Raw genomic sequence first — 12,579 nt, forward strand, 5'->3', positions numbered from 1 at the left:
CCGTACCCTGCGAAATACACTTGATTTGTCCCTGCTTAAGATGAGACCTACGAGGTACCGAAATTCTCTCATCCCATCTTAATTCACTCGATCCTTGAATAATAATAAATAGAGGCTTAATTAATTATCAGTGTTATATATCATATATGGGGTGTACTTTGGTTGTCCCTTGACAAACCTCACATTTGCTAGAGTGAATAGCAGTTTTGCTATCAACATCCAACAAGTATAAATGTTAATCAATCATACTTCTTTATACACATTGAAGGCATCCTAGTAAGAAAGGCATCCTTTTCCACTTATTATTGACCCGGAAATGGACTTGCATTTTGTAGACTTTATCAACTTGACTCGATGAAAAAGTATATGCTTGTTACACCGTATACAACTTTTTAAAGGTTAAGTTTTTGTCTTCTTTGCAACTGCCCTGATAGTAGTAGGAGGTTCACCACTTGTTAACTTACATGCCACCATTTAGTTTATCAAGCGTCACAAAATAATAATCTCTCTCTCTCTCTCTTTATGATCAATACACATGTACGGTACATATCAGTTCCAGTTTACTTTAGTGCTATTTACATTTCATTTGTTTTTAGAATTTGCATTTTTGTGTAATGTAATTTCATGTCTTGTTACATTTTTTGTACAGAATTTCTCTATTAGAAGGTTCATCATGTATATATTAATAAACAAAATTCAAACTAAAATAACTACTTTTTTCTGAACACAACCACTTTTAAGAAAAAAGAAAGGTCAACACACAAGGCAAGATGTAGAAGTATATTTTGCTTTTCTTTTATTTCATGAGCATTCTTGATTCAAGCAACGAACAAGGTACTGATAACTTTCTCAAATGAATGCTTAACAATCAGAATACTCTGTGCTTGAGACAACCGACTTGGAGTCCAGTCCTGTCATAAACTAAGTGTTTCATAATGGATATTTAAAACAATGAAATAATAATTAGCATTTCATTATGGGGCAACTGCTTACAAACAACGCAAGGGTAATCACTAGAAATTGATCAAGAAAAAAAGTTTCTAAACCCCAAATTATAGACAAGCTCTCACTATGAACATAACATATATAGAAAACGGACAAAATATACAGTTCCTCAGGTAGACAAAGGAACATCCCATCACTGCTATTATGTAAAAAGGTGAATATGCATGTGACACCTGTTCTACACATTTTTGCATTATAGCAGTGAAGGGATGTTCCTTTGTCTACCTGAGGAACTGTATATTTTGTCCACTTTCTTTGTCAGTCATGTTCATAGTGTCTTAACCATTAGCTTAAAAAAAAAAACTTTATCAGCCTAGCATTTCCTATGTTTATTGTATGTCTTTGACAATTTTTTTTGCAGTAACAAAAAATCAGAGCTTGATAAAAATTCATTTTACAAAGCCATATTACGTTATATAATTATTCAGTTTCTGAGTACCCAATTTAAAAAAATATATATTCAAAACCTTTAACACTTTTGTCAGTTTTACTTGTTTATTGCAGCTCAATTTTGCAGAAAAATCATAGAAGGTTCTTCTGTGATTTCCATCAACACTACACATAAATCGTCAAATGTAATGTCCTTATTTCTTCGCATACCTAGCAATGTTGAATTACAAAAGTTTAAATCAGATTCAGGTGTTAAACCATATTGGGGAAATTATTTTACACTGATAAAAGTAAAGCCTTTCAAGTAATGAATTTGAATATATAGCACCTCCTACAATAATATGGTTTAGAAGTAAAAAAAATTTCCAGCGTGCCTTTTGTTTATTTTTTGCATTGTGCTAGTCCGAACGATCAACTCCTGCATGGGAGAGAATTCTTGATTTTACCTTTTTCTTTGAAAAATACAGTTTCACTACTCCGAGTAGCTTTAAAAATATTTTTTTTCAATACAATAAAATTAACTTAAATTCATTCTACCGGAAGGACGTTTATTCCTGTCTTTACATTATGAAACTCTGCTTTACAAATACCCGCTTTCCTTTGTCAAGTAATTGATTCTTACATCACACCCATTAGTTTCACTTCTGTGCACATCTTTGTTCTCTTGCACCAGAATTCTTATTGCTTTAAAGTAAAAAATAAAACCCTAAATATCTATAAAGTTTTGAGGAAATGACCACAAGGAATAGATTTGGCAATGGATTAGTATCTATCTCAAACAAAAGTGCATGAACTTCACAGCAAGCGATTGTTAAAGGACAATAAGGAAACGTAAAGGACGTAAGAAGTGTAATATCATCTTCTCTTTTACTTCAATCTTACTCGTTAATCAGCACATCACACATATTAAAATGATATATTTGGGACAGAAGGTTTAAAGACAGCAAATGAATACAATTACAAAAAAGAAGGAGTACATACACACAACAAAATTGGATGCAAATTTGGCCTAAAGTTAACATATGATTCGTCAGACAGTCGCCTCCTTATCATGTTTGTGTTGTCTTTAATTGGTTCACTTTTTCATCACAAAAGAAAAAAGAAAAAAGAAAAAAAAGTAATAATTTGTACCCAATGCTGCAAAACTTTTCTTTCACTTATGAAGGAATAAATCCTTTACCCGTTTCTCAGCAACCATCTTCTGTTGTTCATCCATATTTCTTTCTTCAACATCTAATACATGTCTTTGCTTTATTTTTGTATAAAAGACGTCAATGTTGCTAATATCAATAAAAAAATGAAAAATTATCATAGCTTTTTATCACTCATTGACTTATCATTTCTAGGGAAAATCTAAAATAAACCCCATTTAATTGTCATAGTTTGCATTTCAAGATGTCACCACACACAACAAATATTCATAAACCAAACAAATTCAAATGGGTCATTAACAGTCACACTCCAAATTAATTGCATCATGTATCGTCTCAAAGTGACAATACGATGGATATCACTTAATATGAAACTAGTTGCTTAGGGATAATTGCTTTGACCATTCCAGCCCAAAAGAAAGATGTAAATATGCATTGACTAAGCTAGGCTCAACACCAACTTTGAAGTAAGAATGTTGATTCAAGGATATTAAAAATCAATCTAAAGTACCGGTATTCTTTTAATTTGACACCAGAAGTTAGTTAGTATTAAGTCCAGAATTATCAAAATTCTACATGAACTTATCGAAATAAATATCACACATAATATCTTCCAGATTTACACACATATTTCTCTATCAGCAGAATCTAGAATGAAAATTCAAATGCTGGAATCATTTATGGGGTAGACATAGGTCATAAGTCATCGTTTTCTGTGATCATAAGCTGTCCATCATCATCGTCATCACTGGAATCACTATCTTTTCCCTGAACATTATTCTGGACAATGACTTTGGGACTGGCCGCTACAGCGTGAGTTCTCTTTCGAGACTTTTTGTCCGTCGTGATAACTCGTAGCGTGGGAGGGGCCATTCCCTCTTGGTTCGAAGCCAAGGCAGAGCCGGGGCTCGTGATCGTGACGGTGTTACCCGCGGCCTGAAGCACGCCCTGCTGAGCTAGAAACGGCGAGAAGAAAACGTTGCCCGTGTTTGGTAGAAGGAACGGGGATATACCTGCCATCTGGCTCGCAGCAAGAGGATCCACCGTGATAGTCCTTGGCAAGATGTTTTTCTTAATGCCAGCGGGGCTGGAACTCGTCTTCTTCTTCTTTTTCTTGGGCGACGAGGCGTTAGAAACGTCGGCCGAGGGCACCGTAAGCCCAGACGCGGTGACGGTCAACCCAGTCGGAGACGAGATCTGCCCCATCCCGATCCCAGCGAAAGAAGCGGGGAAACCGATACCACCCATAGGACGTTGACACATTTGGGTGGTGACCTTTGACCCCGAGAGGCCTCCTATCGTAAGCTTGGTGGGGGCGGGAGCAATGTTCGGCTTGATCAGGATATGACGAGACTTGCTGGTGGCTACTCTGTTCTTCAGCTCCTCTCTCAGGTAACCCTAGTAACAAGAAGCAAAAGTAAACAAATATAGATTTAAAACAAGGTAAATTGATGTACAAACTCAAAGTACTACTAATGTACATATCCAGGATACTTGACCAGTTGGTTTTACCCAATTTGTCAGATAAGATTCAATTCATGTTGGAGCTCTACCGTATATGTTTTGTAGCTTACAAAGCCTGAAAAAGCTTCACAGAGAGAGGAAATGGTGCCAGAAAAGCTGCAGAAGTGGTACCCCTCAAACCACCCCCCCCTTGTGTAAAAAATATAAAAGAAGGATTCTGGAAGAAAGAAAATGGGGGGGGGGGGGGAATGGGAAAAATAGGGGTAAAATTGGGAAGAAGAAAAAATCTGGGGGAAAAAAAAAAAAAAAAAAAAAAAAATCAATTTAAATCAGGTAATTATCAGGCCTGCACTTGACCTGTTTTAAAGGTACACACAATGTCACATGGCAGAGGAAGAAATATCCTTACCTTAGATTTGACAATATTGGCCCACTCCATGGCCACGTTGTAGGATTGATGCTTCATAAGCCAGTCAGAGAGGTTGGCTAGGGACGGGCAGTGCTTGCCCGCCAGCCTCTTCCCAGACTCCCTGGAGATCATCCCAACCTTCTCCTCACCGGTGATGGCACCCTCGTCCAGCCTGATGGGGTTCTTCAGGCGCTTCCTCTTCTTGACGGGCGTGGTCGAGCCGCCGGGAGAGGAGGAGGGTGCGGCCGCCGCGCCTGTGGCTCCGTCGTCCTGAGATTCCTGAGACTGGGGACACAACATAGGATAGGAGACGGTGATCAGTTTCAGGGTACTATTCAACATTTAAAATAACAAATTGGTAATTCAATTTAAAGTGTTACGAGAAACAACTATTTTCTTATGTTAATTGCAAAAATGACATGAAATTGGGATTCTACATTCAACACATTTAATTACAACAATAATGATGATGATGATGATGATACTACATCAACAGCTACTAATCACCATATTCCTTGCAATATTCTACTATTTCTCACAGGACAATAGAATAACAGCACTTACAAAAACCTTATCCCCTTATATATTTCTCATGACATTTTCCTCTATGAAATGTATTCTATGCACAAGCGCTAGCGAACAACGTCAGAATCACCTATAATTTTTCCAAAGCAAGATAGAAACTTTTCACACACTTTGCCAAGTGCTAACAGGGTTGGGTTACAGTTAAATTTCTGAACTTCAATTAAAAAGGAACACACTCTAAAAACTTAGTTAAATGTCAATACCACCACACACAAAGGATTGAATCATTATTTACTTCAACGTCATCAGAATATGATAGACATCTTCTAATTTTAGCTTAAAACCTAAGAGGTCATAATACTGACATCATAGCAATGATGCAATATTCCTAAAATAGTACCCCATATTTTATGAGACAAGTAAGCTTACTTCTGAAGCTGCAGTAGACGTGGTTTGTTCAGTAGACTGGCCACTTCCACCACCGAGCTTGTGCTTGTGCTTCTTCTTCTTTTTCTTCATCGGTTTGAGGGGGTTTGAATCATCCTGAAAAGAGGAGATACAGAAATACAAAAATTCAAGTTAATTCACGTCAACTTGAACTCAGTACTTCATGATAGCTACTCAAGAACAAGTGAGTGGGACAATTAATCAGTTATGAATTGGAGAAAATGAGCATGAGATAGGCAGAGACAGGTTACGACACAGATCCTTTGGGCAGATTTTCATGGAGCTCTTTAATCTTTTTTAAATTCCACTTTTGGCAGAAAAAGAATAAGAAGATCCCCCAATGAAGGAAAAGACCAAAACCAAATCAGAGAAGGATCAATTTTAAGTATAAATATAGATCAGTGATTTAGAGGTTCACGGTTTTCTTACAATTTGAAACAATGTTTCTTTCTGGAAGTTGTCATATCAGCATTATCAAACTTCTCTTGCACACTGTGACAAAGACACCGATCATGGCTAAAAATAATATCTTCTGCTCTTTGTTTCATCGCTAACATGATTCTAAAAAGTTGAAGTTTCTGAACAAAGGAACAGGAAGCAGAGACTCTATCGTATTTGTAACATATTGGAGGAAACACAGACCTTTACATAGCTTGGATCGATAAGCCCTGCTGTGCTCAATGACTTATAAAACCTATGTAAACACACATCAGGAAACAGAACAATAGATTGAGCGCATGTGCTTTTCAATGGCTCAGTTCATTCACTTCTCTCTCTAAAGGGTTACTTCCCTATTCATTCACATTCAATGGGATACAGGAAACAATAACATATAAACCACAGTACAGTCCTGGGGGGTGTTTCACAAAGACTAAGATCAACTTTAAGTTGGACTTAACTATGGCAGGCCGTTCATGCCACTGTTGGCTCTCACCATTTATTGGCATTGGTCTCTCAAAGGACACACAAATCATGGTCACAATCTACAGAATTGACCTTTTTGGATAATTCATGGTTGAAGGAAAATATAATATCTCAAATCTAAAGATCATAATGGTGAGAGCAAACAGTGGCTTGAACAGCCTGCCATAGTTAAGTCCAACTTAAAGTCAACCTTAGTTTTTGTGAAACACCCCCCTTGACCTGATTCTGATACCTATTCTATGATATCTAACATATTCAAAAGATTCAAAGGATAAGCCAAGCTTTTGTGAAAGGGGTTCTGTACAGTAGCAGGTGCTTGTTTAATTACCATGACGACCATGAAATTGATGCATAAACAAAGATTGGTATTAAAGGGATAGTTAAAATATTTGTTGCAAAGGGTGCTTCACAAAATAATTTTTTCGTGAGATAATGAAAAACTAAGAGTCAAATTTGAAAGAACATACAATTTAAATGACAAAATCATCTTTGTTTGATGAAAATAGGTTCAAAGACGGCTGAAATATCCATAAATATAACCATTTCTAATATTTGTGGACAATGTAGTGGACAAGTAGCTTACTAACGCTGATTTAGTCCAGAAGTCAGACTTATGACGGTTTTGAGAAACGAGCGGCAAGGGGCCGAGGGACTTGGTAATGGGGATTCATGCCTTACTAAAGGGAACTAGCGCATCAACTTGGTTCTGAACCCAGGACCTCCAGGTTACGAGACCACTGCTCTACCAATGAGCTATAGAGTCTCGAGTCAAACCTGCATGCAAGACTACTCAAGAGCAACAAGGAACTTCGTCACAGGCTGATGGTCTTAACAAACATACATGAAATAGGTAGCTAAACACAGGTATTCACTGTATGATGATGGAAGCAAATAAATGACCCATGAATAAAAACAAGTATACCAATCCAACTTCAATCATGAAATGGCCCTCCATGTAATTCACCAAATAAGAAGTCTACACTGAGAGGCCTTGGTTGCGATTTACTAACAATAAATCACTCTTTTTGAGGCTTACATATACACAGCGTTGCACATGAAATCTTACCACTGGCTTCTTGATCTTGATCAGCTTGCCGTCCACCTTCAGGGTATGAACCTTGACCTTCTTCTTCTTCTTCTTGGCCATCCCCTTCCCGCTCAGGTCCAGCACGCCCACCACCCGCCCCTCCGCAGGGCCACGCCCTTCCCTCACAAAGTCCGGCACCGCCTTGAAGACTGTGTCGTGGATGTGATAGCTGGAGGAGGAGGAGGGGTTGGTGTTGGGAGGGAGGGGGAGCATGGAGGTAGACTGGGGTGGGGTGTTGTTGGCCAGGGCGGCGATGGCCGAGGAGGGGTCCTCCCCCGTGGATCCGGGTAGGGCGCTCCCTGATGTGAAGGCGGCCATCATGGCTTGGTTCTGGCGCATCAGAGCGGCGAATTGGGCAGCTGTTTGGTAAACAAACACACACAAATTTTAGATGAGAATAAAGAAGTCATTTCAGCTTAAAGCTAATCTTGAGCTCTGGTATGGGAATCGTATGTCAAGAGAACATGGCTAGAATTCATTCTAGGTTGTTTATTCTGCATTTGAACATTCAGTGAAAGTTTTGTTGGATTCTGTTAGAATTTATTTTCAAATAATTACCAGAACTCAAGCTTATCTTTGAGTACTATCAGAACTTCATCGTTATTTGAATTATCAATTGGATCTCTAAAGAGTTAACTATCTATAGCTAGTTGCTCCTCTTGATGCCATAAATCATAATACACAAAGAACAGGAGAATGACATTTAATTGTTGCAGTGTGAGGGGTCAGCTAAGAAGTGATAGCACATGAAATTGTGGACCCTCTCAGTGTGGAACCCCAATTATGAAACCATGTATATATAGTTATAAACTAAGGATCATGACTTACCTCTTTGTGCATCCAACATGAGCTTCTTCTTCTTTTTCTTCTTCCTCACGGTACCATCAGGATTCTACAATGGAAACATTGATATTTATTGAGATTAAAGATAAAGTTGAGTTCTGGTCATGCGATTGCATTGTGAAAGAAAAGGGGTGGAAAGGATCAGAAAAAGTTGATCATGTAGCATGTAAGTATTGGTGTGTAATGCAAGGTTCTGGAGTCATCAAAATCATAACAAATTTGGCCCAGTCTTGGTAAAGTAACGAGCACCGTACACAAATTACAAGAGTATTAATGGATTTGGTATCAGTTTGTAAAAAAAAATTGTGTTTTACAAGAAAACTACGATTATTTTGTTTTGTCCGTTTGTTTGTTTGTTTGTTTTGTTTTTCTTTTTCCCCTCTTTGAAATGTCAAAGTGGAGGTGCGGCCTATGCGGCGCTGCAGCCTTATCGCCAGCAAATATGGCACTAAATTTTGTTTACAAAACTTGGTAAGGGTATGAGTAATTCAGTTGTTAACCGTATATACACATGTTGTAGTAACACTAATGCTTCATAAATACATGTGCTCTATTAATGTAAGGTATCTATAGTAGTCATATCTTAAATCCAAAGTAAGGAATAGTCGAGGTCCAATCCTCATCCTCGTCTACATAATCAACATGCTACCCATCATTATCATAACCAACACCAACACCATCATCATCATCCCCATCATTTAATGCCCATCTGTGTTATGAACCCAGTGAAACCTACCAGTACTGGTGCGGATCTCTTGCGACCGGAGCTCATCCCGCCTGCATAGTTGTGCTCCAATCCTCCCCTAGGGCCAGGGGAGTCGGTGTCATCGTAAGGCGGCTCGGTGAGGGCGGGGTGGTGGTGGTGCCTGCGCCCCGGCCACTCGTCCTTCAACACCAGGTGGCTCAGCTGCTCCAGTCTGTGGACAATCACACGATCCTGCACAAAAAAGAAAAAAATTCATTGGGGATGTCTTCACGACTGAACACTTAGTAAAGAAGAATACAATAACATTGCATGTATGTTATTACACAGAGGACATTTCGACTGTCTGGAGAATAAAAGCTGTTTGCATTTATAAGTGACAAACAGTAATGACTAAAGACAAAATAAATTGCTTTACAAGCTCAGAATTAATGTTTTGCAGCTTGTTAATACTGATTCTCTTTAGTGAAATGAATGAATGAATCTTTTTATTTATTCCTCATTAAACCTGTTCATCTATAACAAGGTTTAGACATAAAACCATTACCAGTAAAATGCACTACAAATATTGTGACTGTGAATAAGAGTTAGCTTCTTTTCTTTCTAACCACCAACGGGTATTTGATTACCACCATGTATTGATCATGCCATGGGGTAACTGTACATCATCTGCGCAGAGCCAGACGGGCCAACTATATGCTCCAGTTAAACTAGTCTGGCTCTAAACAGATGAAATTACACGGTATATTTAAGCCAAACTAGCCATAATCAAAGTTTGGCATTCAGATTCAGAACATATAATCAGATTTCAAGTATGGGGCTTCAACCCTACCTTTGGCCATCTGAATGTCGGGACGACCACTTTGGGTACGCTGTCCTTCTTCTTAGTACTGCTAGATTTGGCATTCTTCCCTTCCGGCTTCACCTTGCCTCCTTTACTCTCCTGTTTCACCATGGCAAGGTGATTCTCGTCACCACCTTTCAGGAGAAACTCCTGGAGCATGGACAGAGGTGGCTTCACGTCCATCGGCTGCTCACTATCACCCAAGTTGCTGTTATCATCCGACAAGTTCTCATAATTCACCTCCATCTTTGTCAAGTGCTCTTTCGCTTCATAGTCCTCATCCATGCTCTCTGTTTTCACTGCAAACAAGTTTGACGTTTCTTCATCGATCCCTGAGATTTTGCTCATATTGTCCAGGCTGTCGTACGGAGGAGGTATAATTTCCTGCTCGGTGACAGCCTGTGAATGTTCATCCATCTTGTTTTGCTCGTCCTCGTCTTCGTTGTCGTCATCGCCAGATCCGAGGCCCTCGTCCAGGTCATCGTTGATACTGTTGGCGTCCTGACTCATGTCTGCACTGTCTGGTCGTGATTCAAGCTCCTCCTCCTTGATCCCGAGCTTTGAGGAATCCATCAAGGAATCCATTGCTGCTTCCATGGCACCCCCGTCGATGGTGTCCTCCATTCCTTCCACCTCGTCCCCTTTAGTCCTTTCATCATCACCCCCCTCTCCAAACCTCATTGGACTCTGTGCAGCCTGAGGCGGCGCAGAGTCCCCATTGTCCAAACCCACTTTCCCTTCTTCACATCCCTGATGAGTGGTGCCCTCCACTCCTGCAGGAGGAGCAGCAGAGGGCTTGTTGGGGTCACCTCCCGGAGGTGGTTTCTTCTTCCTGGGCACGCCCTTCTTAGGGCCAGGTTTCTTGAGACCGGGTCTCCTCTGGAAGGGACCCGGTGCTGAGCCTGGGGAGGTGCTGGTGACAGGGACAGGGACGGGTATGGCTGCGGCTGCCTCGGGGAACTTCTCCTTGAGCTCCTTGAAGCACAGCTCTTCATCGTTCATCATGGCATGCTGGGATTCCTGCCTGTTGATGCCATACCTGTACATGAGGATGATCAATTAAAATAGTCATAGAGGAGTAATTCAACTTACTGATTCAACCTGCCTTCATAAAAATGCACACACAAATATCACTTGGAGAAGAAGGAACACAAGCTATGAACTAAAGGTAGACCATGTATATTAAAGGCCGGCTGTATTAGTTTGGCTAGGAGGGATTAGACCACCCAGGAAGGTCACTGACAGGTGGCTATCTCATCAACTCAGCTATCAATTAGAATAAGAAGAAGAGGATCATGGGGGACCAATGGTCACCGATTAGGCATTGTTTTCTATATAGAGGGAGCAAGTAGCTACAAGTAGTACAGTGGGCCTTTAACGTTAACAACAGCAAAACAGATCCCACAAGATCATGGAGAGTGACAGGACTCCTGTGGATGATTGGCCTATCATGTTAGGGATAGGTGAGGAACTTCAGAAAAGCATTCCAGAGGTGTATGCAATCCCCATTGCTGCACTGTTGAGTAACTACAGGCCACAATACAGAAGGGAAAGACCTTGGTCATTGATAATTCCCTCATATGATTTCAAAATGAGACATTCCCTCCCTGACATTTTTTTTTATTTGCATCCGTCTGACATGAAGACAAATGGTGAATCTGCATGTGTATCAGCATCTAAGAAAAAAAAAAGTTGATGGCACATCACAGAACTTTTGACAGAATTGCCAACTTACCTGCAGACGCCGAGGATGAGGTCCTTGTCGTGGCGACCGAGCTCCCACCAATCGGGTAGCTCCATGCTGGGCCGACACTTGGTGAGCCTCTCATCCAGGTCAGGATGGGGTAGGATCTGGGTGCGGATCTTGTTGAGGAGGTCGATGCGGGAGAGGCACTTGCTGGCCCTCTCCTCCGTGATGTCCTCGATGGTGAAGTTGTCAGGGAGAGGCGTGGCACCTGCAGAGAAGGTGGAGAAATAATTATAATAATAATAACTTTTAATTATATAACGCTTTTCATATTAGATATATATCAAAGCGCTTTACAATATTGATACAAGTAAAACTAAACAGAGAAGTGACAAGAAAACAAATTTAAAGTGAAATTATCAAACATAAGATAACAAGATAAGGTAACAATTAAAGAACTAGGTTGAATATGCCTTTTCCATTAGATTGGTTTTTAATTTTGATATAAACAAAGTAATATCAGAGATGCAACAAACCGAGGCTGGAAGAGAATTCCACAAACGTGGATCAGAGCATGAAAAGGACCTATCACCAAAGTATTTAAGAGGAATGGCGGTCTAGAATGCTTTAAAATCATGCCTCAAAAGTGTTATTTCAGCAGACGTCTACATACTAACTTAATATTTAAAGGAGCTTGTGTCTTTGATATTCAAACATATACAGTGAAACCTGTCTATACAGACCACCCAAGGGAGACAAGAAAAGTGGTCTCTATGTACCGGTTCCTTTAGGTCATGATCCCCACAGATTTTACAGCACTTTTGGCTTCATCTTAAAAACTAGCTCATGATCAGCATTGCAGAACACCATCATTAATTCAGTAGGATGTGTTATGTATCTGTCATTTCAAGAGCTTATAAAGAGGCTTGTCAAACATTTATTCCTCAACATGTAAATAAATAAACAGGATAAAGATCACGGCATCTACAATATATACTGTGAATGAATGATAGAAACTAGGGGACATATTGCAGAGATGGAAACGATAACACAAAGCCATTTACAAAGACGGCATACAATTTAAATATCTGCTCTTGAAA

General features: G+C 39.7%; 1 protein-coding gene across 1 annotated transcript in view; it reads right to left on the reverse strand.

Moving 5' to 3' along the window:
- Positions 1–1,478: 1,478 nt before the first annotated feature.
- The window catches only part of LOC577327 (chromodomain-helicase-DNA-binding protein 8), a 52,014-nt gene continuing 40,913 nt past the window's right edge, over positions 1,479–12,579 (reverse strand). The window contains exons 35-42 of the mRNA XM_030976130.1: positions 11,528–11,747; positions 9,781–10,831; positions 8,982–9,182; positions 8,231–8,294; positions 7,382–7,761; positions 5,374–5,511; positions 4,420–4,704; positions 1,479–3,944 (exon numbers count right to left, since the gene is read on the reverse strand). Of these exons, the coding sequence (XP_030831990.1) occupies positions 3,243–3,944; positions 4,420–4,704; positions 5,374–5,511; positions 7,382–7,761; positions 8,231–8,294; positions 8,982–9,182; positions 9,781–10,831; positions 11,528–11,747 (3,041 nt within the window). The 3' untranslated portion in view covers positions 1,479–3,242. The remainder of the gene's footprint in view (positions 3,945–4,419; positions 4,705–5,373; positions 5,512–7,381; positions 7,762–8,230; positions 8,295–8,981; positions 9,183–9,780; positions 10,832–11,527; positions 11,748–12,579) is intronic.

This window comes from Strongylocentrotus purpuratus, unplaced genomic scaffold (assembly GCF_000002235.5).
Source record: "Strongylocentrotus purpuratus isolate Spur 01 unplaced genomic scaffold, Spur_5.0 spur5_scaffold_8, whole genome shotgun sequence".
Classification (NCBI taxonomy): Eukaryota; Metazoa; Echinodermata; class Echinoidea; order Camarodonta; family Strongylocentrotidae; genus Strongylocentrotus; species Strongylocentrotus purpuratus.